We start from the raw sequence: 27,562 nt of genomic DNA on the forward strand, positions 1-27,562 counted from the left end.
TTCTAGGAGCTAATTAACATACTTCCTTGGGGAGAAAGTGCTCTTTCCCCATTTTCCCTCCCTGTATTATGATCAAGTCTCCCATCTTAGAACCAAATCACCCACGACCACCACCACCCATAAAACACCCTGTTCTTCATTCCTGCTCCCCATTTACTTAATTTCTCTCTTTCTCCTACTTTTAAAACCCACTCATCCAAACAAAATAAAACCGCCAAAAAAAAAAATCCTTCCTGGAATTTTCTAGGAAAAGACTTGACAGGAAGACAGAGAACGTTCTAGCTTGTTTCTGCCCCACCCCCACCCCCGCACCATTCACTGCTGGAATTAAGCAGAGGACTGGGAATGCCTTATTGGATGTACGTATTATTTTCTTCTTTTGAAATGATTTGCAGTCCTGAAAGCATTATTAACAATTAAAACATTTTGATCTCCCTCAAACTGAAAGTGGAGAAATATTTATGATCCTTAATATTATACTCCTTATAATCTGAGTATCTCAGGGAATGAAATGTTTCTAAAAGTGTTTTAAAACACTTTTAAAATATGGGAATATACCATTCCAGATATTTGTTATTGTGTAACAAACCACCCCCGAACTTAGTAGCTTTAAACAGAACCCTTTTGATTATATCTCATGTTTTCACAAGTTAGGAATTTGGACTGGGGTTGGCTGGGTGATCCTTCCGTTCTTCGTGGTACCATCAGAGGTTACTCAGTGTTCAGCTGGCAGATGGACTGTTCTGGAGGGTCCCTTGCCAGGGCTCAGCTGGGTCTGTGGAGGATGGCACCTACCTGTGACTGCTCCAGTGTGGCATTCTCAAGGGAGTCAGCCTTCTTAGATGGCACCTCACAAACCCAGGAGCGAGCGTTCTAGTGAGCAAGGTGGAAGCTACATGACCTTTATAACCCAATATTGGGCCATAGCATAACTGTGCCACTTTAAAACCCACTCTACTTAATTCCAGTGGTGAACGGGGGGTGGGGGACAAGCTAGAACATTCTCTCTCTGTCTTCCTGTCAAGTCTTTTCCTAGAAAATTCAGGAAGGAATTTTTTTTGGCGGTTTTATTTTGTTTTGATGAGTGGGTTTTAAAACAGCATAACCACACAGCCTAATTTCTGTCATATTCTGTTGGTCAAGTGGTTACCCAGGATCAAGAAGAGGCAGCATAGACATCACCTCCTGGTGGGAGGAATGTTGAGGACTTCTGGTCACCTTGTATGATTGATCATCTCACATGCGTGAAGGAGACCTCCCTGTTCTGTCCCATGTTAGAAATTCGTTTCATGAGCCATGGCTTAGTAAACTGATTTTCTCCTGCTAGCCTTTTTTCAGAATGCAATATGTTCAAAATATTGTTCTCACTATTTAAAATTTTATACTAGTGGCTCCCTGTCTTTTAGATTTTAAAGTAAAATTTAAAATAGGTGGATTGACATAGACAAACCAACTTTTCATTTTACTAGGGAACGTCATTTAAAAAATAATTGCAATAGCACATACTATTCATTCTACTCATACCACATCATAAAACAAAAGACACGTTCACATCAAAATAACCGGATGGACGTATGCTTAGAATAAATAACCTTCCTTTAAGTTGAATAAATTAATCAAAAAGGCATACTATTTTCCTAATTTTTCCCATTTATTATAGGCTAGTGGAAACTTTCTCATGAAACCTGCTCTCCATATGTACATTTAGGGACCACTCTTCCAGAAAAAGCTCTCAAGTATGCCATTTACCACATGTTCTTGGGACACTCAAGATCTTATGGTGAGAATTTCAGATTTTCATCAGTTCCATCAACTGAACAGCTGTATGTGAGAGATACTTGGCTCTTAATTAAACCTATGTTAAACTCAAATGAAATTAACTAGATTTTGCTGATTATTTAAAGTACCTGGAACAATATAGTCTCATGGAGTTTCAGGATGAGATGCTAGAAGATTTGATACCTAGCAGGACTCAAATTGCAGATTAGTTCTAGAGATAAGACTGATGCACATGAAATACTGACAAAAGAATACAATTCAGAATGTGGATGAGAATATACAGAAGTTACTCGTGAAAACTGGTTTGGGGCATCCTTACAAATAATGTGTAGGCAGAGTGCAAGGTACAGGATTTGGATGAGAAGCAAGAGAAGGTTATTTCAAGGAAAGTTAGGTAGACAAGGGTACAAAGAGAAGAATGAATATGAGGTGTTTAAATATGGAATTTAGAAAGATGGGAACGATGGCCCTATATGCGAGACAGCAAAAGAGACATAGATATAAAGAACAGACTTTTGGACTCTGGGAGAAGGTGAGGATGGGATGATCTGAGAGAACAGCATTGAAACATGTATATCACCATATGTGAAATGGATCACCAGTCCAAGTTCAGTGCATGAAACAGGGCACTCAAAGCCGGTCCACTGGGACGACCCAGAGGGATGGGATGGGGAAGGAGGTGGCGGGGGAGGGGGGGTGGGGGTGGGGGGGGGCAGTGGGACGCATGTACACTGATTCATGTCAATATATGGCGGAAACCACCAAAATATTGTGATTAGTCTCCAATTAAAATAATTAATTAAAAAAGAGAAATTGAGGGATGGGAGGGTAGGTCAATTTTTAACACACCTTATCTCTGAGAAGAAAGTAAAATGGATTCAACGTTCTTTGATTTTGTTCTGTTTTTGAACCATAATATAGTAATTGACTAAGATTCCTGCTTTTTTCTTACTCTCAAAGTGATCACATTTTTTTTTTCCTAATCTGAGAAGCAGATGGCTGACTGCTCATGCTAAACGCAAATCATTTATAATCATAATAAGAATAATCAGCCAGTAAACAATAGCTTCAGTACTGTGGATCAGCTCCTGAATATTCGGGTGACCTTCCCTGAAATACCCAAGTGTCCTTCTGACAGCTTGGGTTGAGGAGCCCTTGTGTGATGTTTCATCCCTAATGACAAAGTAAATCTCAGATGTCAAAAAGTGCTGTCCTCAATTCACCTCTGCTTTACCAGCAGTAATGGATTAGGACCAATATCCACTAGTCCAAGGCCAATCAGTGTTTATTCACCCACATCCCTGGGCTGACGGCTTAGGTACCCACCTGTCTGAGGAAACAAAAGGTCATATTGGAGCATCAGAAGTCATCTATTGAATTTTTCCTTTAGATTTTATTGGAGTCAATTACAAGCTATTCTGGTTTTTATTTTCATATCTGCCACCTAGACTTAAACCAAGAGCAACAAAGAAAACGTACATGTAATTTTCCAGGAGAGAGTTTTGAAGGACTTATGTAATCACGTTCATCAATATTGATTAAGCACAGTGCGATCTTTGAGTCCATTTTCAGACCTGTTTTCCTGCCATGAAGTCATATCCCCAGGGTTTAGAAATGGACTGAGATCAACTTCAGGAGTCCTTCTCTTCCAGGCCTTTCTGTTGCTTAAAATATCAAAAGATGTAATAGTGGACATCCGTTCAAAATTACTTTCTTGTTCCATTCCTCTAAAACACCAGTTCCTTTTGGATTTTTATGCTTTATTTTTTCATTGTGCTGATGTTCAAGAGACAGTCCTGAAAAAAGAATCCTTTTATTGCTTGCAGTTCTGCCTGAAGTTAAGACTAATAAATTTCTTGTAAGCCTGGTTTTCATGGATTTTCTGGAAATAAGACACAGACTAGCATCATTCTTCCAAAACAGCCCACTTTTTGGTAGCAGAAGCCCTTTGCCGTTCTCTGTTACCTGTGTGGTTTCAGGGCAGTCGTGTCCGTGTGAGCGTGGTGATGTTTTCCTTCCGGCCCTTTGCGCCACTCTCCACGCTGGTCTGTGTGTTCCGGCCTCTCTCCCCTCTGCCATGCCCTCTGCTCCTGTGACCCGCACTGGTCCTCGGCTTCTCCTGCGGCCTCCGTGTCCTCACTGCCCCCGCTCTGGTTTCCTGTCTCTGCCCTCATCATCACTGCTGCACTCAGATGGCGCCTTCAGGGGCCGCTGGGGACCTCTTCCACGACAGGCTCCCGGCTTGTCTGAGCTCCCCGCATGGCTGCGGGAGCACTTACCCTCAAAACAGGGGTCTGCCCACTACAGCCCGTAGGCTGACTCTGGCCCTTCCCCTGTTTCTGTCAATAGTTTTATGGGAACACGACCCTGCCCATTTGCCTCACAGCTTTTGTGCTGTGAGGACAGAGTTGAGTAGTTGAAATGTAGCATGTATCACCTGCAAGGTCTGAAACAGTTACAGTTTGCCCCTTTGGATAGAGCCATCCTGCTCCTAAGTGTCCTAGCCATTTCATACTAGCATTGGTACTTTGATGACATGAATTCCTCACTAAAGAACCAACCAGTCTATGTTACTATGGGGACTGTGTCACTAAGGGGCCTATCTGATCAGTCCCCTTGTCCATGTTACTGTTGTATTACACTCAGTTGTGTCCAACTCTTTGCACCCCCGTGGACTGTAGCCTGCCAGACTCCTCTGTCCATGGGATTTTCCAGGAAGGTATACTGGAGTGGGTTGGCATTTTCTTCTCCAGGCGACCGTCCCCACCCATGTCTCTTGCACTGGCAGGGAGATGAGGATATCCATTTCTTTATTTTTCTTTTACAGTATTGAATTGGTTTCTGCCATACATCAACGTGAATCAGCCATAGCTATACATATGTCTTCTCCTTCTTGAACCTCCTTCCCATCTCCCTCTCCACCCCACCCCTCTAGTTTGTTACAGAGCCCCAGCTTGGGTTCCCTGAGTCATTCAGCAAATTCCCTTGGCTGTCTATTTTACATATGGTGATGTATGTTTCCCTGTTACTCTCTCCATATATCCCACCCTCTTCTTCCTCCCCCACCCCCATGTCCATAAGTCTGCTCTCTATGTCTGTGTTTCCAGTGTTGCCCTGCAAATAATTTTATCAGTACCACCTTTCTAGATTCCATATATATGCGTTAGTATAAGATATTTGTTTTTTTCTTTCTGACTTCCCCAGCGGCTCAGACAGTAAAGAATTTGCCTGCAGTGCAGAAGACCCAGGTTCAATCCCTGGGTCGGGAAGATCCCCCTGGAGAAGGGAATGGCCACCTACTCCAGTATTCTTGCCTGGAAAATTCCATGGGCAGAGGAGCCTGGCTGGTGGGCTATAGTCTATGGGGCTGCAAAGAGTTGGACACAACTGAGTGACTAACACTTTCACTTTCTGACTTATTTTACTCTGTATGGTAGGCTCTAGGTTCATCTACCTCTTTAGAACCAACTCAAATGCATTCCTCTTTTATGGCTGAATAATATACCGTTGTACATATGTACCACAGCTTCCTTATTCATTCATCTGTTGATGGACACTTAGGTTGCTTCCATGTCTTGGCTATTGTACATAGTGCTGCAGTGAACACTGGGGTACATGTGTCTTTTTCAGTTTTGGTTTCCTCTGGGTATATGCCTAGGAGTGGAATTGCTGGGTCATACGGTGGTTTTATTCCTATTCTTTTAAGGTATCTCCATACCGTCTTCCATAGTGGCTGTATCAATTTATATTCCCACCAACAGTGTAAGAGGATTCCCTTTTCTCCACACCCTCTCCAGCATTTATTGTTTGTAGACTTTTTGATGATGGCCATCCTGACCTTTGCAAAGTGATAACCTCATTGTAGTTTTGATTTGCATTTCTCTAATAATGAGCGATATTGAGCATCTTTTCGTGTGTTTATCAGCCATCTGTATGTCTTCTTTGGAGAAATGTCTATTTAGGTCTTATTCCCACTTTTTGGTTGGGTTGTTTGTTTTTCTGATATTGACTTATATGAGCTGCTTGTATAGTCTGGAAATTCATCTTTTGTCAGTTGCTTCATTTACTATTATTTTCTCCCACTATGAGGGTTGTCTTTTCACCTTGTTTATAGTTTCCTTTGCCATGCAAAAGCTTTTAAGTTTAATTAGGTTCCACTTATTTTTGTTTTTATTTCCATTACTCTAGGAGATGGGTAATAGGGGATCTTGCTATGATTTATGTTATAGAGTATTCTGTCTATATTTTTCTCTAAGAATTTTAGTGAAGTTTCTGGTCTTACATTTAGATCTTTAATCCATTTTGAGTTTATCTTTGTGTATGGTGTTAGGAAGTGCTCTAATTTCATTCTTTTACATGTAGCTGTCCAGTTATCCCAGCAGCACTTATTGAAGAGGCTGTCTTTGCCCCATTGTATATTCTTGCCTACTTTATCAAAAATAAGGTGCTCATAGATGCATGGGTTTATCTCTGGGCTTTCTAGCTTGTTTCATTGGTTTATATTTCTGTTTCTATGGCAGTACCATACTGTCTTGATGACTGTAGCTTTGTAGGATAGTCTGAAATCAGGAAGGTTGATTCCTCTGATTCCATTCTTCTTTTTCAAGACTGCTTTGGCTATTCACAGTCTTTTGTGTTTCCATATGAATTGTGAGATTTTTTTTTTGTTCCAGTTCTGTGAAAAATGTCAGATAGATTCTTTACCACTGAGCCACCAGGGAAGCATTTGTGTATGTTATTAATTAAAATTGCTTTCACTTGCTTTATAAGGATTTTCTCTTACTTATCCAGCTAATTGTACTTCTCCACATGCACAACCTGTCCTCTGTAACCAGGCTGCTTCCTCTGCTCACCCTCTGACCTGCCCGTGCTGTTTCCCACTCCAGGCCTCTCCCCACACTGCTGTCTGTCTGAGCATAAGCAGACATGCTCGTCCTTGAGTCATATTCTTCTTGGGTGTTCTTCTGAAGCTCAACTCAGGCCCTGCTTCCTTCATGAAGTATTAATATATCCTGCTTATTAATTATATTGATCATGACTTTATGGACTTGCTTGTATCACCTGTACTGCCTGCCCTATTCTGCCTTGTTACTATAACATACTATGAGTTACTGGTGTGAAGTTCTTCTTCATGTGTTTAAAACATGAGGCTCTGTCAGGCCTGCCCCCCCTTGGACTCCTCTTCTTCATTCATTTTATTGTGACCCATCACCAGCCAAACTCCTCAGTGTCAGCTCCCACCCTTCCTTGCCTCATCCCTCAATTTCCAAGAACTGTGGGCTCTGACTACTAACAGTACCTCAAGCCTTGCCCCACTTCTCTGAGTCTGCCATGCTGCAGCCTTAAATCAGGCTACCTTCATTCCTTCCCTGGGCTACCTCTCAGTAACATTGCAACAGCTGGTTTCTTTCTGGGGCCAGGAGCAGGGTAAGGAAAGTAGGTGCCTAGAGCACAAATTTAAGGAAGCACTCACTCTCAGGGTTGTGCAGATGCAGAGTTAGCACTCGAGGGTGATTGGTTCCTTAAAGCCTGTGCTCAGGGCATCTCAGACCTTGATTGCCTCACCCTTCCCTTGTGGGGGGGGGGGGGAGGTGGGAGGGGGGTTCCCAGGGGAGCCCACCCCCCCGCCCCAACCTCTGTCTTTACTCCCTGTAGTTTATGCTCCATAGGGCTATTGAAATGATCTTTTCAGGCATGGATGATGCCTAGTCTGTTTTTTAGTTTCCCAGAGGATAAAGGCTGACTTTTTGGATGGCCTTCAACCTGCCTTCTGGCCTCATTTCTCACCACTGTCACCCTTGCATGTGAACTCTGCAGTCCATCCATCCTGAACCACTTTGAGGCCCTTTTGTCTGTGGTGCTATAACGCATCTCCAGGTCTTTGAACTCATACCTTCCTCCCTTCCCTGGAACTCCCCTCTCTTACTTGGAGAATTTTTATTCATTGCTCAGAACTTACCATGATCCATCATAACTTTCTATGGGGAGTTTTCCAGATTCCCTGGAATTAATTAAGTCTCTCCTTCTTTTTCCCCCTTAAGCAGAATGTACTCACCTTAATTAGAGCATGTGTTTCATTTAATGGTAATTAATTTTTTTTTTTTCAGATTTTTCAATTCCCAGGAAACCAAAGATTCAAAGCCCAGGCTTTGTGTTAGAATGGTTTGGGAAGTTTGTTTTAAAAGGACTCAGTTCTATCCCAGAATCAGAATCTCTGGGTGTGGCCCGGGCATCAGTGTTCTTTCCCTTAAATCTCCCAGATAATCTGATGTGCAGCCACATCTGGAACCACTGCCCGAGGCTGTGAGTTGAGCTCCCGAGAGGGAGGGCCTAGTCCCTTCCCTGTTTGCAGCTCTGTCCTCTGCCCTCCCCTTCCCTCATACCCTGCAGGAGCTTTTCACAGGAGCTCAACTAAGAGCTGTGGATCAATGATCCTCTGCTCCATTGGTTGGCTTAATGATTCATGAAAGGACTTAGTTACCACCTTGCTCCCTCAGCACAGGCCTAGGAGTGGAGGACGTTTGTGGTTGTCACTAAGTTATGTCTGACTCTTTTGCAGCCCTGTGGACTGTAGCCTTCTCAGGCTTCTCTGTCCGTGGGATTGTCCAGGCAAGAATACTGGAGAGGGTTGCCATTTCCTTCTCCAGGGGATCTTCCCAGACCAGTAATCAAACCTGCTATTGGCAGGCAGGTTCTTTATCACTGAGCCACCAGGAAAGCCCGACAGGGATCCCACTGGTGTGAAATTGATGTGTGATATTCGTGGTGCACCACAGGTTAACCCCCGAGATCTGTTTCTTTATTGGTTTGAATACCAAGGGAGCTGTTGTTGTCCTTTTTTCTGCAGACCCATATATGCAAATGACTTTTTCCACGCAAAATTATTTAAATACCGCTTTCCCTATCCAGTGGACGTGCTCTATCCTGGCCATTCGAGGAAAAATATTAGAAAGTAGGTTGGTCTTCCATGTCAAGACTCCCCTTCTGCATTTGGCTTACTGAATTCAGTGGCAGTGTCTTTGGGCCTACAGAGGCTGTTTAGTGCCCAGGTAGACTTAAGGAATAAGTGGTAATAATGCTTGATATGGAATTACCTGCCTATCCATGCAGTTACATCAGTCTGCCAGGACCAACGGACTTAAATGTCAGACTTTCCAAATGTAAAAGTCAGAGATGCACTGTAGTCTGCATCTGATATTTACAGTTCTTTCTGGCAAAGGTGAGCTGACTTTTGTTGCAAATGTTTCTCTATTGCAAATTGGAAAGAGTTTTTTATTTTTCCATTTGCCTTTGATATTATTACTTCCTTTAATTTGATTTTCTGAAAATCCACAGATGCATTTGAATGTGCCAATGGTCCTTACCTGTGGCTACTAAAAATAGGAGTGATTGGGAAAAGTCAGGGGTTGGATTTAGGAGAAGACTATTGATTATTTAATAATGTCAAGATGTAGAAGAATAAGTCTTTGAAATTGAAAAAAATTAACTCACATTTCCAGAGCTGTTTCAGTTGGCTTCTATTCAGGACATGAGCTAAGGGAGGCCCTGATCTGTAATTTTACTTTCTGCATCACCCCAGAGCCCCTCCCCTTTTTCCTCTTGCCTCTTTTCCGTCACCATTTTATTCTCCCCTTTAGCTCTCTTCCTCAGACCAAGAGTTATGTTAGTTGCTTTTTACTGAACAGCTGTGTTTCACACAGTTCTTAGTGCTTTAATCCATTTAATCTCTCAAAAACAGTGTGTGGGGAGGTATTATTACTAATTCCATTATACAGAGGGGAAAATTGAGACACAAAGAAAGAAAGAAAGAAACTTACCCAGGATCAAATATCTAGTAAACGGTAGAGCAAAAGTTCAGATCTAGTCCATATGTCTGAGAAGCCTGGGCTCTTCACTCTTTGCTGCCTGACCCAGAGTTCAGAGAGGTAAATAGTAGTGGGATAAAGATGAGTATTGCATTTGGTTAAACAACAACAGAAACAGTTTTTCTGCTTCCCCCATTTCAACCCTGCATTGCTTTAATAATGGGTCCACTTCTCAGCACGTCCAATGAAAGAACCCAATAGAATAGGTACTGAACTTGAGATTTTATGTTTGTTATCATTTCTAATTCAAGAGCAGAATTTGAAACCAGTAATAATCAGAAATAGCAAGTTGTAGTTGAAGATGTTGCAGCCTTCTTTGAATTGAGTGGGAGCAAAGGTACAGGGGAGGCACAGTGGTCCCTGGAACCAGCCTTGTATGGACTACGGTGTGGTCTGGCCAAGGGTTGGCCGCACTCGTAACCCACTATTTGGGGGGTCCTGGAGGAGTGAGCAAAGGGCAGCAGGTGTGAAAGCTTCCACATCAGTGGGTGGGTGGGGAGGATGCGTAAGAGGCCAGCAAGGGAGAGAGTTCCCCCTCCCCCCACAGACAGAAGAGAGCCTGGTTCAGCTTTACAGGGCTGACCACCACCTACCATTTGATGTGTAGGAAGCTGAAAGATTAGCTTGACAGCTTACAGCTAGATCTAGGGAGACTGGAACTAGTCCTGAATATCTTGACTCTCTTTCCAGGGATTTCTCCAGTACACAGTGAAAAAAAACAATCTTCAATAAAATTAAGGAGAGGAAGGTTGTGAGTTCTGGAACTGACCTTAAGGAGATGCTCTTTCAGTGTTGCCTTCAGTGATGCGATAAATCACACAGTGGGTAATTGTTGCCTCTTTCCGTGGCTATGCAAACCTGATTTCTTGAAGCACAAAGCCTGTCTTCAGGGGTCCTCTGAGGCAAGGTAGACATCCCACTACCTAATTAAATCCAGACTGGTAATTGGTCAGTTAGTGAAACAGTTGGTAAAGCAAGAAAATATGCAAATCAGCGTAGGGACTTAAAACTTTGTTTGAACACATGGGCCTGTATTCATTTGACCATCTTCAGGTGCAGGAGCAAAGGTACCCTTTGAGTAGGTATCTTTGAAACGAAGTATCCCCTTGTCTTTCCTGTATCTCCATAGCCATCATGTGGCTTTGATTTTCAGGTTTAACTTCTTTAATATGCCTCTATCTAAGCACAGAATCTTTCGTCTTTGTGATTTTTTCTCAGTCTGAGTTGGATTGTTCACATTTATTTAATTAACATATTTCTTTAACAAATATTTAATATAAAGATGTTTATTTAATACATTTAAAAAGTGTATTAAATAAACATTTACTTTTGCACCTCATCCTCCCCATGTCTTTCTTAAGTTAGTTTCATAGGAGTAAGCTCCCATTCCTTTCATATCTCATTATTTATGTGACTGCTCTTTAATTGGATTCATAACTAATAACAGCAGAACTCACATAAGCAGGTTGGATATAAAACAGGAAACCTAAAGCATTTATTTGAAGAAGAAGGAAGATGGGAAATAATTCTCAGTGTGTTGTGTGTGGGTTTGTTAATGCATTGAGTTGGTTAGGTAAGAATTGGCTAAGTGGGTGTCTACAATTGGTATAACACAAGTTGATGGTAGAAAATCCTATCCTTGGGACAATAAATGCACCTGCCTCTTGTGTAACATCTGAAAAATAATGAGAATAATTTAAGGAATAACTCATTTTCCTTCAATCCTGTGAATATGATGAGTGAGTTATATTACTCATTTTAATAACTATCTCTAGAACTGTCATTGTTTTTCTTTAAAGATTTATTTTTATTTTACTTTGACTTATAATTTTGTTTTAACCTAAGAAAATCCCCTTATAAAAGGTGAGTATGAGCACTGCTGCATAGAGATTATTTATCACTGAATTCAGAATACCATCACAGAATGCTTTTTTAATTGAAAATCAATCTATAAATAAATGGAATGAATTATAGGGTAATGCATTAGCCATAGATAAATGAAGTGTTTAAAATAATTTTTTTTTTAAAAACTAATGGCTAAAATTATTGTGAGAAAAACCACTCTATCCCATTTCTTAAAATTGTTCTGTTTCATTTAAATGTGGTTTAAATTGTGCTGGGGGAAAAGATGTGTGCCCGTTAGGGATTGTCAGAAAGAATCAAAAGCAGCTTAGCAAAGAGACAGAAATGGAAATGTGATATTTGTGGGGGGAAATGAGGGTATGACTAAATAAGTGGAATGAGCTCCCATGTTAGAAAATCCCTTAATGGGGAGGTGATGCTTGAGGCCTCTTTTCTGTCTTCTGAGAGACCTGGACCAAGAGGCTGGCCAGCCAAGGATGTCCTGAGCCCCCGTGTGATGGGAAGAAAGTGAGTTTCAGACTATATTTATTTCTCAGGCAAAGTCCAACCTCCTGACAGCGCAGCTGAATGAAAGTCTTCATTAGGTTCAGGAAAGGACCTGAGCCTCGCAGCCTGGTCTCTCTCCACATTGCAGCTTTGCTTCTAGCTTCTGTAAAGAAAGCAGGTCCTAGGAGAGGCAGACTTTCTGCTCACGCTCAGGACATCTCCAACTAATGTAGGAAGATCTTCTTGTTCTGTGTTTTTGGAATTAAATATTCTGTGGTCTGCATCTCCCCTGCTAAAATATGTATTAGAGAAATACAAACTTTAAGTAAAAAAAGTGTTAGGTTATATGTTTCAATGGAAAGCACAGCAGCCTAAAAAGTGCTTTCAGATTCTAAAGTGCACACAGATCGTGTGGGAACCTTAGTCAGATACAGATCCTGAGTCTGTAGGTCCAGAGTGAAACCTTAAAGTCTGCATTTCCAGCAAGTTCCCTCCCCTCCGACCCTGGGGTGCCAGTGCTCTTGATCCCGGGATCATACTCTGGGGAACAAGGATCTGGAAGACCTGAATTTAAGTGCTGGCCTCTCTCAACCTCAGTTTCCCCACCTGTAAAATGGACTAAAACACTTTAAAATTCTGTCAGTAGCCTCATGAGAAGTGGTGACCAGAGAAGCCTGGTCCATGTTAAGAGCTTATCCCGCCTCTCAATTTTCAAGGACTCCCTGTCTCAACATGGTGAAGACAAAATGGAATCATGAAAGCAAGACAGCCATCCAGAGCCTTTCCACTTTGATTCACATCTCTCCCCACTCAAGTGTGTACCTTTGCTAATATTCAGAGGTCTTGGCCTTAATTAGATCACATGATCAAACATAACTCTCCCAGTTGTGCTGTCTGTCTGGAATAAACTGTTGGGTGGGCTTCATCCTGTCCCGTGGCATGCCCAGCGGCGGTCTAGTTACAGCCGGTCTAAATTACCAGTAGTAATCCAATGTAGACACAAAAGATTATTATGGTGTTTGGATCTGAAACACATTTTTAGTCAGAGTCAAATTGAGATGCTATTTTTTTTTTCTCTAAACCTGTCACTTGTTGGAGGAATTTAATACTGTGTTGACATTTTTCTTATCCTTCAGAATCCTCAGATGTTCTGTTCTCAGCAAAACCTTTTCAGAGGCCACAGTCAGAATTAGTGGCCACCTCCCGCCCCTCTGCCCCCAGTCACCCCCACCGGAACTCACCCCTCACGGCTGGGCTTGTTTAGCTATGGGCCTGGGTCTCCCTCGCTGAATTACCAGCTCCTTAAGCCATCTTGATGGAGTAAACACACAGGTCAGGGACTCCAGCTCGGCTCCTGAGGGCACTGCTCTGTCTGGCCGTGTGTCCCCAGGAGGCCGTGGAAGGTTCTGCTCCGGATGCCCCTCTCTGCACTGGCCCTGGGCAGAGGGCTGTGGGGAGGGTTCTGTGAAATAATGGATGTGAAACTGTCTCCTTTCTCTCCTGGCTTACAGTAGGCATCAGAGGAAGACTTGCTAAGTTTTTCCTTCCCTAAGGTCAAGGATCATGACATAAATTCATGTATTTCTAGCCTTCAGGAAAAGTCATCCATAGTGGGTGCTCTGTAAATTCTTTAAAATTGGATTTAATAACCTCTCATTTAGGGAAATTGGGTGTATTTATTTAAGGCATAAAAAAATAGAGATGGAGAAATAACTGTTTGTTTTTCCTCTGTTAGCTGAGAGTGAGTGTTCTTCTGAAATATATGAAATGTGTTTTGAAGAAGTAATTAAAATCCTGACAGAGATTTATTTCTGGTTTGCTTAAGCTTAAAAATCTGAAAGATTTTTAAGAAAGATGAGATATGATAAATGCTGCACTACGTGGATGGGAAAGAAAACCTATATTTAACAAGCAATTCCTACAGGATATCCATTTTGTATATTTATATGTATGAGCTTTTTGAAAGAATTGGGAAAAAATTGCTAATGGTTACCTTTGGGAAGAGGATCAAGGATTAGGGAGAAGACTTTTATTTTCATTTTATACTTTTCTGGTTTGAATTATTGGTCATGGGGGCATATTTGAATTAAAAAAAAAAAAAGATGTAGATCTGTATCTGGGGGAATTGAAAAATAGGCCATTTTTCTTTTTATATATTAAAATCTCTCGTAAGTATTATCTTTAAATTTTATTTGCAGGTGGCTGAAGTACAAGGTGCTAATAATAAATGAGGATTTCCTGCCCCTTGTCAAGTCACTAAGCCGTCTCCGTTGCAGGAATGGAGCTCTTAGCTGTTACTACCCCTGAGGTTTAAAAAGCTCCCAGGTGGGGCTGTGTCCTTGCACTCCTGCTGAGCGGAGGAATGTAGCATCTGGTTATGAGCCCTGAAAGTGCTAGAATCATCACTCTGTAACGCTCTGATCTGGTTTAGGGAAGATGTAGCTGCAAGGGATGGTCCAGAAGGGGATGACAGGACATGGAGACCCACCCAGCAGGACCATCCTCCATCCTGCACTGGAGAAGTGAGGGGGTTACAGCTTCTTCAGAGCATGGCGCAGGAGCCTACTCATTCTGGGCCTCCCAGGAGGCACAAGTGGTAAAGAACCTGCCTGTCATTGCTAGAGACATAAGAGATGCAGGTTGCATCCCTGGATCAGAAAGATCCCCTGGAGGAGGAAATGGCAACCCACTCCAGTATTCTTGCCTGGAGAATCTCAGGAACAGAAGAGCCTGGAGGGCTACAGTTCATGGGGTTGCAAAGAGCCAAACGCGACTGAAGTGACTTAGCACGCCTGCGCTGCTCTTCATAGCAAGAAGTTGGATTTTCCTTTTTGCTCCGGCACCGCCCAGCCTTTGGCAGCGTCAACTCCCTTACCTCCCCCACCAAGGGTCGGGGATGTACCCATCTGGAGAACCTGAGAGTAAGCAGTGCATCCCAGGTCACATACTCCAGTGGGATGAAGCAGCGTGTCCCCCGAGCTCCCGTCTGTCATTTTCCACTACCCAAGACTTAGCTCTAATGCTGTGAGGGTGGCATCCAGGGAGAAGGCACCTCTGAGGCTTTTGAGGTACCATTTTCAATTTTAGATGTTACCTCCACACAAGAGCCTGCACAAACTGGAATGTTTTCCCAGGAGGGCAGCCAGGAGGGTTAAAGGGATCATCACCACGTTGTACAAAGAGACAGACTTGGATGTAGGCGGCACTCACTTCTCTGGTTAGATCATTAATGTCCCTGTATGTCAGCTTCCCACCAATGAATGGTGTTCCCATAGTACTCGCCTCAAAGGGTGGTCGTGAGGATTATGTAAATTAATTGACGCAAACGCTTAGAACTGGTAAGGGTTCCACAAGTGTCACTGACCATGTTTTGTTCCTTGGGCCAGAGCTACAAGAAAGAGTCCCAAGTCTTCAGATGGCAGCAGCCACGGGCTCCTCCTGGTCGATGCAGCTCCCTTTCTGACCTGTAGGCATTTCTAAAGACAGACATTATTATCAAGCAGCTTTCGTGCATGTGTGCTCAGTCACTTCAGTCACGGCCAACTCTTTGTGATTCTCTGGACTGCAGCCTGCCGGGCTCCTCTGTCCATGGGATTATCCAGGCAAGAGTACTGGAGTGGGTTGCCATGCCGTCCTCTAGGGGATCTTCCCAACCCAGGCATCGAACCCACGTCTCTTATGTCTCCTGCATTGGCAGGCAGGTTCTTTAGTTCTAGTACCACCTGGGAAGTCCATCAAGCAGCTTAGCTTACTGATTATTCTTCTGAGAGGCATGAGTGGCAGATTCAGCCTCTTAGGCTGTAAGTAAGAGATATGTCCCATATTCATTCTCCTAGGTGAATCTTCTCTGGGGATCCCTGGGCCTTGTGTTGATACATTCTTTAAATTGTCTTCTCGACACACACTGGGCCTCATGATATGAGTAATCTCTTTATTGAGGAGGGTGGTCGTTGTATGGTCAGCCACATAGTACAGAGAAAAGTAGGCCATCCCTACCCAAGTAAAGGATAACTGCCCATCTCCTTTCAGCACCCCAGTCTAAATAAAAGCAGCTTCTGTTGTGTCTTATTGTATAATTGCTCCAACGTTCCCCATTTCCTGTAGTTGTCTAGACTCGTCTATCTGCAGAGCAGCATCTGCATGTCACTGATGTGGGGTCACCAGACTTTGCCAAGTGCTCCCCTTCTGGGCCTCATATTCATTTATTAACTGTTAGCAAATGAATTCATGTAAATGTTTAAGGAGGATATTTCGCTAACTAATCTGAAGCAATAAATAAGGTAGTGTTTTCTCAGCTTGTAACCTAGATGCGGCTGGGCACCTTAAACACTTGTTTGAGAAGGGACTAGTCAAATGGTGCTTTGGTGACGCAAAGGAAAAAAGAATTGAGGAAAACATGTAGTGGGCAGTTTTTTTAAAGCCAAAACTCTCATTTATTAATTATGCCATTTCCCCTAGACCTTGCATGCCCTTTTGGAAGCCTCCCGGGAAATAACATTTGCCATACCTAATATTACGCCATCCTGTGAAAGATTCTGGACAGAGTTTATGAGGGCTTGACTTTTTACAAGAAGCAAGTGAATTGGAAAATTCAGCTGTTTACTCAGCGATACCAAGAGGGGCATCTATCTAACTCTTGATTTTTCCATTTGTTTCCTTTATGAAAGCAAAGCCAACCATGGTGAGTTGAACAACCCCAAACCACAAGCAGCGATTTTCCTTCTGCTTAAGCTCCTGATGCCAAGAAAAAGTTTTTCTTTTCTGAGCAGGATTTGGGAGAGACCATTTTGAGATTAACTCTTGTAAACTTACCTTCCCTAACATCCCTTCCTTTCAAGGAAGGGCCAGGGTTTTCAGGAGAAGCAGAGAGAAAGAACCCATGCAATCTTCTAGAAGTTTCCTAGGAGTCTGGCTGTGGCCAGGTCATCTGCTGCAGCGCAGGCTTGAAGCAGGCTGGAGGATCCATTTTGACCTGGGAACCCTTGACTCAATCTCCCATCTTGGCCTTGCTGTGATCCTAAGCTTGGCATTTGAACCAAAGGTGACACAGCCGTGAATCAAATTGCGGGATTGTTCTCCATGAGGACTCCTTATGCCTGCCCATTGGGGGTACCCCTCCCCAGAAGGCTGGGGAGAACGTGACCGTCTCAGCTTCTGCCCTTGCCATCACCCATGGCAGCCAGAGGGAACCCACAGAGCTTGTTTTCCAACTTGAAAGCGGATTCTCGTATCTTGCAGGATCTATTTTTAAAGGCGCTTCTTTCCCATGCAGAATTCCAGGATGCCCTCCGCCCCTGTTCACTTGCTGTTCCGAATGTGGTTTCTGCCCTGCTGACGCATTTCTTTGCCTTCTGTGTGTTGCAGGCAGCATAGTGTACCTCGGCATGATGGTGGGGGCGTTCTTCTGGGGAGGCCTGGCGGACAAAGCGGGACGGAAGCAGTCCCTTCTGCTCTGCATGTCTATCAACGGATTCTTTGCCTTCCTGTCTTCATTTGTCCAAGGTTACGGCTTCTTTCTCTTCTGTCGCTTACTTTCTGGATTCGGGTAAGGTTTTTCTCTTTCGGATTTTATAGTAATGTGTTTATTCTACATAAAGACATAATGTTCATGTTTTCCACTCTAGAGGTTCTCATTACCAAGAAATTATCCCTTAATGCATTTCCTTTCCCATCTTTGTGTCAGCTTTAGCCATAATGCTGGTTCTTAGAAATATAATTATCAACCTTTAAATCCAGAAGAGATGGGCACACACATCTGTGTTCCCGTGCTGATTCTTTTCGTGTTTTATGTCTAGGAAATGGGTGTTGTTTTCAAAGGAATGCTATATCTGTGGCAGTGCACATTCATGAGTGGATTTTTTTTTTTCTTCTAAAAATTTAAGCCAGAAATAGCTCTAGTCCTACCTATTATGAACTAATTAAAGGTTTGAACCATTCAACTATGCTCTTAAATCCAAGATGAGAGGGTCTCAAGTAAATATTATTTAATTGATCTATGGTAACTGCAGGAGATAGCCTGCAATGCAGGAGATCTGGGTTTGATCCCTGGGTCAGGAAGATCTCCTGGAGAAGGAAATGACAACCCACTCCACAGAGGGCCCTGGGAGGCTACAGTCCTTGGGGTCGCAACATGACTTAGCGACTAAACCACCAGTAGCATATTTAACTAAGTAGGAAGCCTGCTTCGTGAGATGCAATAGGTTCTTTTTATAAGTTCCTGACTTCTGTTGCGTCAATAGAAGTGCTATTGACAAGTGCAGTGGCATAGTATAGCCAATAGTTAATTATTTTCATTAAAGAACTTGAAGCACTCATTACTAGATTAAGCAAATCCACAGCTTAGGAAAACCCATAGCTCAATTAGGAGAGTCCAAGAAACTCTGCTTGAATAGGAAAAAAAAAAATAGTGCAAATATAAAATTTCTGATTCATGCTTAAGGACTCTGTTTTCATTAGAGATGTTGTTTCTGAGGGAGTCTAGCATAAGATGAATATATTGGAATAATATAAAATAAAAGAAAAATGAATGAAGAAAGGGCAGGAATCTGTGCTGGGTTATGAATTTGAGAAGCCGATCAGTTGTGGTTGATGATGATGTTCACCACACAGCAAAGCCTGGTTTTGCCCAAAGAGAAGGTCAAAAAGCTGCAGCCCATCTCTCTGAATTACATATAGTAGTACTTTAAAATCAGAGCTAAGATTAGCAGGAATATAAGGCATCAAAGAGAAAGACTATGTAAGTGGCTTATTTTAAGAGTACAAAGGTTACCCCGTGCAGACTAATAGTTCACTTTCATAATTCATTCAAAACACTTTTTTATATTGTTTTCTGCCCCAAGATTTATTCACATATTGAGATTGGAGAATCCACAGATTTTCCCGATGTTCTTTTTTTTAACTTCTGGAACCTCATATGTGCTACATTCTACACGTAGGATGTGTGTGCATGCTCAGTTGCTCAGTCGTGTCCAACTCTTTGCAACCCCATTGACTGTAGCCCGCCTGGCTCCTCTGTCCATGGAACTTTCCAGGCAAGGAGACTGGAGTGGGTTGGCATTCCTACTCCAGGGGTCTTCCTGACCCAGAGATCAAACCCATGTCTCTTGCATCTCCTGATTTGGCATATTCTTCACATAGGGGGCACTTGGCAAATGTGTGACTGAGTTGCAGGAATCTCAGGGGGTTTCCTTAGAGTGAAGACACGGCAGTAAAGCAGGAGGGTTGGAAAACTTGGCAAAGTGTGAAAATATTTTTTCCTTGGAGAAAAATGATCAGAATCAATCATTTGTTTTGTATGGACAGGGAAAGAGGGCTTTTCCTTAGCAGAGGGGACCCTTGGTGCTCAAGGCTCTGTGTGAGACTGGCTCATGTGTCATCTGTGGGGAGGATTTCTGGGTCATGAATTCAGGGGGCTGCAGCCAACCCGATGCTGAGTGAGTTGAGAAACCTGAGGAAGAGCAGGTGTGATTCAAGCTGTTTGTTGAAGGATCTTCTCAGGGTCCATAGGATAAGACATTCTTGCCACAGGAGAACTTCCTCCCGCTTTTTCTTTTACGTATATAATACCACTAGCCTGTCAGGAGAAGCCTAATAACCCAAGTTCTGAACTTTCCAGTGTTTTCCATTCACAATCTTATCCAGAAAATATCGACAATATCCTTAGACTCAAAAATACCTGACTGGGTTTAGATTATTATGGCAATTTTCATTGCCAGCCTAGATGAAGGCATGGTCAACTCCATTGACTGCAGAGAAAAGGGCCATTCTGGTGTCTGTAGAATACTCCAGGCTGGGACTGTCAGAAGCTAATTCAAGGGCAGCACAGAGTACAGAGATGGGTTGGGTATATTCATGACATAATTTGCTTCTTTGTTGCCGACACATCATTTTTCAACCAGCAGCTCAGGGCTGCAAACCTCTAAATAAGATAATTTACCTGGCAAAGCCCAGACTGTGCATTGCTAATTCAGCTCCACTCTATCAGTTGTGCTCCGAGAGACTAATGCACTGCATGCGTTTGCAAAGTGGGCACAGAATGGGGAGTCCAGAAATTCAAGTCCACCCTACCCCTGGCCTTACTGAGAGCCCTTGGGAAAGTCCCTTGGGCTCTCCAGCCTGCTGCTGCTTTTGTGAAAGGGAGATAATAGTGCTTCACATCCTACCTGTGAGTATGAGGATCAAGTGAGATCGCATGTTGAATCTTGCCTCACAGTGACAGCAGACAGAGAGGGGAAAAGAGGCTTCTTTCTGACTTTGATTCCAAGAGGGAAACAGAAAAGACTAATCATGGGCGAAGACGTGGAAGAAAACAGGCAAGTCAAATGGAGCATCCCTGCTCTCCAGAGTAGGTGGAAAGTCCCTCAGCTGGGAGTGGGACTTGGGGGGAAGCCATGTGAGCGTACTCACCTGGGCCCAGGTAGCAAAACACTTAGGACCTTGTAGGATCCAGCAGGTGAGGGGGCTGAGACACGCAGCTGTTAAGGGAAGTGAAGAAATTGGTCTCTCTTCCTTGGCTGAGTTTGGGGCCTTGTTGCCTTCTCCTAACGTGTGGAGAGCTGCCCTGATGACAGAGGGGTTGTCTCGGCAGCTAGACTCTCCCAGCTAGACGCTAGTTCATCTGGACACTCCCAGCTAGACACTAGTTCATCTGGACACTCCCAGCTAGACACTAGTTCATCTGGACACTCCCAGCTAGACACTAGTTCATCTGGACACTCCCAGCTAGACGCTAGTTCATCTGGACACTCCCAGCTGGGTCTCTATGTTCTCCAATTCCATTCCAACTCAAAAACAAAACTCTTTCACACCTGCTTTACTCCTGAAACCATGGAGGACCTCTCGCAGTTATAGATGAGACCTGGCCCCTAGATGCTTCCTGTCTGGTTGGAGAGGGAAGGTACACAGTCCTCCCATTTTTGTTCAGTCACTCAGACGTGTCCAACTCTTTGTGACCCCATGGACTGCAGCACACCAGGCTTCTCTGTCCTTCACCATCTCCCAGAGCTTGCTCAAACCCATGTCCATTGAGTTGGTGATGCCATCCAACCATCTCATCCTCTGTCCTCCCCTTCTCCTCCTGCCTTCAATCTTTCCTGGCATCAGGTTTTTTCCAATGAGTTGGTTCTTCGTATCAGGTGGCCAAAGTATTGGAGCTTCAGCCTCAGCATCAATCCTTCCCATGAACGTTCAGGGTTGATTTCCTTTAGGATTGTCTGGTTTGATCTCCTTGCTGTCCAGGGGACTCTCCAGAATCTTCTCCAGCACCCCAGTTTGAAAGCACTCCCATTCTCTATCTGCTGAGAACTAGTCAGTGTCCTTGGTGAGGCAGCAGCAAGGGGTGTGGGAGACTCATAGATGAAGGAGAAAATGGTGACAAAACTGTGAATGAAAAACCAGTTTCCTCGTAAAGGCTCTTCTTGTTCTAAAGGCATGTAATGTTTAAACCCTTTTCACGTCCATCACTTACACACTGAAAACATAAGAAGCTGAAGTTTTGACATAGTCCTTTTATTTAAGCATTGTTAGTTAATACCTGAGTCAAAGAATTAAGGCTTTGATCCTGGAGACCTTAAATAGGAGATCTTGTTATTTCTATACACCAGGCGGCTCCCTTACCCACATCTGATCTGGTTTTAAATTGAAGAGAACTCGGTGATCAAGGAAGGAAGATTTCAGAATGTTGGCACTTTTTTCCGTCTTGGAACTCTGGTGCTCAGACCCTGCAACTCTCCGTGCATCTCCCAGGAGCATCACTCTTCCCATCCTTTCTGCTTCACAGGGTCTTCTTCCTGGGCCCTCAGCACGCCCAGCCTCAGACTACCCCTCCCAGTGATTCTCACCACACACCCCTGGCTGGTCTTCTTGGTTTCACTGATCAATGCACCAAAATATTTGCTTCTTGTGTGTTTCTGTCTTTTCTCCACCAGCATGTAAATTCCAAGAGGGCAGAGACTGACAGGATCGGTCTGTCCACTCTTCACTGCTTAATAGCAGGAAGCTTAATCAAGTCTTATTTGGTCTGTGTAAGGGGAAGAGTTCTCAATTAAATGACCAAAAGTTTAACTTGCATCTTGAAACTTGGCCCCTCAGTCAATTTCCAGACTTGTGCCAGTTTACAGACCCAGAACCCCTTGAATGAAGGGGAGACCCTAGTACATTGCTGGAAGTTTATGCTGTTCATCTTTCTCCCAGCCTTCCCCCAAAGGACCTGTAGCCTTTTACCAGGGTAACTGCATGAGAGAAAAGGAAATAATCGACTTTTCAGAGCTTACTAGGCACCGGCTCTGAACTGACATTAGTTCCAGGAGACCCAAAATGTCACTGTGGTTCACCTCCCAGAGTTAGGACTTACAGAGATCAGGTGGTTCATGGAGTTTGATCTCAGATCCTTCTCACAGTGAATCCAGGAGGTCCCTGAATCCATCCTGTGGTCACTTCGCAGTTCCAGAATGCGTAATTGGAATGAACAGAACAACCATAGGGTCTCCACATTGGTATGGTGCCTGTCCACCAGTTCCTCACACTGGGCATTTCAGAGGAGGAAGCGAATTTCTGGGTCACAGTCCAAACCCCTCATTTCACAAGTTAAGGTTCAGTGATCGAACCGGGAGTGACACAGCCAGGACTTAAGTTCCAGTGAAGTCCTTTTGAACTAGCCACTCTGTTAACAGGTAAACTGTGCATTCTGAATCCAAGGTTAGGATGCCTTTGTGTTGATTTTATTGCAAGTGTCACAGGCTTCCTCTTGCCCTATCTCATTTTGTTTCTGAGGCATCTTTAGCAGGACTGTGTTATATTCCTGTTCTGCATATAAAGGAGCCTGATGGATTGGTAAATGGCAGGTGGGTGGGAGGGTGAGAGGAGCGATGAATGATTAGATATATACAACTGGCTTTAGCCTGGGGTCTACCTGGCTTTGTGTTAGATGTGCTTTCCTCTCTATTCACCACACTAAGTCATGAGTGTATTTCCTTAGAAACATAAATATGTCCAGCTGCCAAATTCTGCATGACTTTACATGTTTGTTCAGCACAAGGCACGATCTTCCTGCCAGGGACAGCAGTGTTTTGTGGGAAGGCGGGGTAAGGCATCAGCCGTTATTCATCTGTCTCTCGGTTTCCTAAGTGAATCTCACATCGGGGAACAGACATTTCCCTCTCCTCTTTTGTTACAGAAAATTGCAAGGATGGGAAATGGAGTTGACACCATTGATTCATTTTCATTTGCCCAGAATTAAATTATTTGTTTCCAGTCACTGTTAATTATGAGAATGGGAATGCTTCAGATGCTGGGCAATGTCAGAGTTGGGAGCGTCTCACTGAAGGCCTGGCACTGCCAAGCGTACAGGTCAGGAGAAAACTGCACCAGCAACAGAAATTAAAATGAAATTTCAGTGTCAGTGTATGGTAGGAGAATGACTGGCCATTTCTCCCTCTGCAAATGGAGCCTCATAAATGCATCCTTCATAGCTGAACAATATCCATCCATTCACCGATATCAATCCATTGTTGTAAAGGTACAATAACCAGAATACCTTGACTTGATAGAAAGGATCACCACTAACTGAAATTCTTCAAAGTGTTTTATATGTAGAACCTTATTTGTGTCCGCAACGTTTCTAAAATAATTGAGTATGGAAAAATATCCTGCCTTTTTTGAAATTAGAACATTGAGGCACAGATAGATTGACTTCCATGTGTTCAATAGACTCCCAGGTTTTCTGAGTTTTAATCTAATTCCAACTGTAAGGTTATACCTCCGGCATTGGAAAAATGCCAAACTGTTTAAAAATTTTCAACTTTTAAACATGTTTTAGCAAACACCTATATAGTAGTTGCCCTATTGAGAGACGCTGTGTTAAGCACTTTATAAATATTGATTCATTAAAGCCTCATGATGGCCTGGTGGGCTGGGAAGACCCAGAGGAATCGGGTGGAGAGGGAGGTGGGATGGGGGACCAGGATGGGGAATTCGTGTAACTCTATGGCTGATTCATATCAATGTATGACAAAACCCACTGAAAAATAAAAAATTTTTTAAAAATGAAATAAAATAAAGCCTCATGATGACCCTACGAGGAAGGTAATATTTATGCTACCCATGTTGTAGATGAGAAAGATGAGGCACAGAGAGGCTAATGGTAAAACCATACCCAGGCAGTCTGGCTCCATGCTTGTAACCACCAGGCCTGTGTTGTCTCAGATTCTTTGAGAAATGTCTGTGATTTCATACAACACGATGTCTGATACATGATAGACACCAGATAAACATTTTCAACAGATCAGTTCAAGATTTCTGACCCAAAGAATTGGAATGGAGAGACTGTTTCCAATATGGAAGATGAGGCAACAGACTAAATTATCTTTAATCCAAAAATAATTGCAAACCCAAGTTATAAACAGTGAGTCAGTGTTTTCCTAGGCCTGTGCAGTCCAGCAGGCCATATGTAGCCACAAGCTATGAAATGTGGCCACATTTAGATGTGCTGTAAAGTGTAAAATCTATAGCACTGGATTTCAAAGCCTTAATACATGCGAAAGAGTGTAAGATATCTCATTAATGATTTTTATATTGATGACATGTTAAAATGATAGTATTTGGATACTTTGGGTTAAATGAATATTTATTAAAAGTAACTGCAGCCTTGTTTCTTTTCTAGAAAATTCAAAATTTTATACATACTTCACATGGTATTTCTATTGGAAAGCACTGTCTTAAACAATGCCTTTTATGAGAATTTCCAACAACAGTGGACCATTCAGACACACTTTATTTCCCTGAGTACCTTTTGGCAAAAGAACTGTAGATTCCAAGGGAGAAAGAAGTAACAGAGGAAAAGTTCTCCCAAAGTCATAACATATAATTATGAGAAATTAGCCACATGCACTTTTAAGAATCGACTCTGTGAGTTCCTTGAGGGTAGGCATATGTATTCTTCATGCCTGTCCCTCCAGCACCAGGTGATGTGCTTGGCCCAGATCTTGGCTGGGTGAGGGGCTGGATGGTGAGGGGGGCGATGGATGGGTTGGTAAATGGCAGGTGAGTGGCAGAGTGAGGAGAAGTGGGTGACTAGATAGCACAGCAAGCGACTGGAAAAGTCTGCGACTTTTTTCATCACTTCTTACAGATCATCCTTACAGTCGTCACCATCTTTATTCACGACATCATTTAGGTGCTGTGGGACTGCACGCTTCCAGCTGTCTCGATACTGAGATGATTTTTTTCCACGACAGCATGAGGACTCTGACCTCTGAATACACCTTCCTCTTCCGTGGCAGTAGGCCTGCTGCTGTGGATGTGCAGATCTGTTTAGGTTCAAGGGGCTTGCGTGCATGCTGCATTGCTAAGTTGCTGCAGTCCTGTCCGACTCTTTGCAACCTATGGACCGAAGCCCACCAGGCTCCTCTGTCCATGGGATTCTCCAGGCAAAAATACTGGAGTGGGTTGCCTTGCCCTCCTCCAAGGGATTTTCCCGACCCAGGCCTTGAACCAGCATCTCCTGAATTGGCAGGCAGGTTCTTTACCACTAGCTGCTGCCTGCAGTTCTGTTTAGGTTTGAGGGGCTTAGGGCACCAATATGATTGCAAACAAGGGCGAGGGGAGTTGAAATTATGTTTTCTTAGAAACACAACTTTTACCCAAATTATATGTTTGCATCTCCATATTCTCAAAAGTCAGGTGTAAGCTGAAGCTTTGCAGACGGGAAGACTAAAGCTACCCTAACCCCCACGCTTCAGCCCCAAAGCTGAGCATGAGGGGTCCCTGTTCCTAATTTGGTGATTGGTTTTGTTACCAGGAAACATTCTTTTCCTGTCTCTATCTTGATTACTCACAGTAAACATATGCCTTCTAATCAATACAGCCATCTCATTTTCTGTGCCAACCTAGCCTGTTCAGAGATGTTAGATCTGTGTTCTTTCATCTAAGCCTCTGAGCAACCTCCTCTGTGACACTCCGTTACTTTCATGAAAATGAAGTCCATCTTTGGAGTTGCTGCTCTAGTTGCTTACTTCTGGGTCCAGCTGAAAACACAATGAATTGGTTCTGAATTGCTGTCCGACTTGCCTGGCGGTTCAGTGTCTTCTTTCTTTTTTTTTTTTTTTTGGTTGCTGATTCTGAGCAAGGATTAAAAGGATATTTTTCATGCAAATTATTTGTAATTGTGATTCCTGGCATAGACTACAGCATTCATTAGTCATTTTATAAACCCATAATACTTGTTGTAATAAAGCCACCAGAGTCAGCTCTTGGTGGATTTTGCCACCTGCTTACTGTCTGTATGGAACACATGACTTTACAATGCTTATTCAACTTCCTGCTTAATTACATTCTCATGTAATACCTCATTTCCCAATGGAAAGGGAAGTTGGAGGAACGGCACTAGCTGGCAATCATGTGGTAAAGTAAGTAAGAATAAAGTTACTCATTGTTATTAATACGTGCTCACTGAAGCATTAAAGCAAAACAGAATTATTCAATTCCTTTCAGGACAGGAAGTCATCATTCTATAATTTCTCCCCTGAACATCATACTTCGAGCCATTTTAAGTACAACTGGCCTTTTTGGGTACAGCCTCCTTCTTTCACCACAGAAACCTCCTCCTCTCCTTCTCAATGGCCAGCATAAATCTGAGTGACAAGGTGCAGAGACAGATGTAATACACCACGAAGTTGTCATCAAGGCTGGAGTGATGCAAGGTGTGGCTGTGAAATGTGCAGACCTAAATCAGTCAGGCTTCCCAGTTTTTCAAGGTGGTTTGTGGAGACAGGAATGTTTGACTTTCTCTTTCTTCGTACTTTGCTAAACTCATTCAATTTACATGTCTCCTGTTTCCAACACAGAAGTTTTGTCTGTAAAGCTGATACAAGTCTTTGCCTTATACCATATTTCATTTGTGAATTTGTCTTAGTTTACTGAGGAAAATATGTTTTATGACATTTACTTGATGCCTAATACTGAGTATTACCAAAAGTATTGCAGACCTTTTGAGGGGCATATTATGTGTGTTCCCACACTTGAGTGCACACACATATGCAATGAGGTATGCAAAGAGGTGTGCAAAGAGGGCTCCCAACTTATTCTAGTGATGGGTTTTAATACAGATTTTTTTTTTTACTTTCTTTGTATTTCTGTAATTAAAGTTGTAAACACCTAACATTAATAGTACTTAGGGAAAATAGCTCCAACTCTGAAATTCCACATATCAACCTTCTGTTTCACCAGTGTCAATTCAATTATTTTGAATCTGGCTAATCTTCCACCCATAATAGAGCATGCATTTCAATTATTATTTTCTGTGTGCCTCCTAATACCATGGACAATGAAGATATGGTCCTTGATGGGAGCTAATAAAACAGACTTAACATCCGATGGTGAGAAAAATTCTTTATAAACCACCCTGATCTCATTGTTTCATTTGTGTAAATATTTTGTCACAAGTGAAATCTTGAGCACATTTCAACAGTAGCTAATTGATCGTTAGATAATGAACAATAAAGAGGTCTCCCTGTTAACTGGATTTAGACATTTACTGCCTATCTGCGGTGTAAAAGGTAACCATTGTATGCCTT

The 27,562-nt window shown here is 42.9% G+C and overlaps 1 protein-coding gene across 1 annotated transcript in view; it reads left to right on the forward strand.

Annotated features, from left to right (window-relative positions):
• The window catches only part of SV2C (synaptic vesicle glycoprotein 2C), a 215,151-nt gene that overhangs the window by 82,275 nt on the left and 105,314 nt on the right, over window positions 1-27,562 (forward strand). The window contains exon 3 of the mRNA XM_065941270.1: window positions 17,358-17,538. Coding sequence (XP_065797342.1) covers window positions 17,358-17,538 — 181 coding nt within the window. The remainder of the gene's footprint in view (window positions 1-17,357; window positions 17,539-27,562) is intronic.

Source organism: Muntiacus reevesi, chromosome 7 (assembly GCF_963930625.1).
Source record: "Muntiacus reevesi chromosome 7, mMunRee1.1, whole genome shotgun sequence".
Lineage (NCBI taxonomy): Eukaryota > Metazoa > Chordata > Mammalia > Artiodactyla > Cervidae > Muntiacus > Muntiacus reevesi.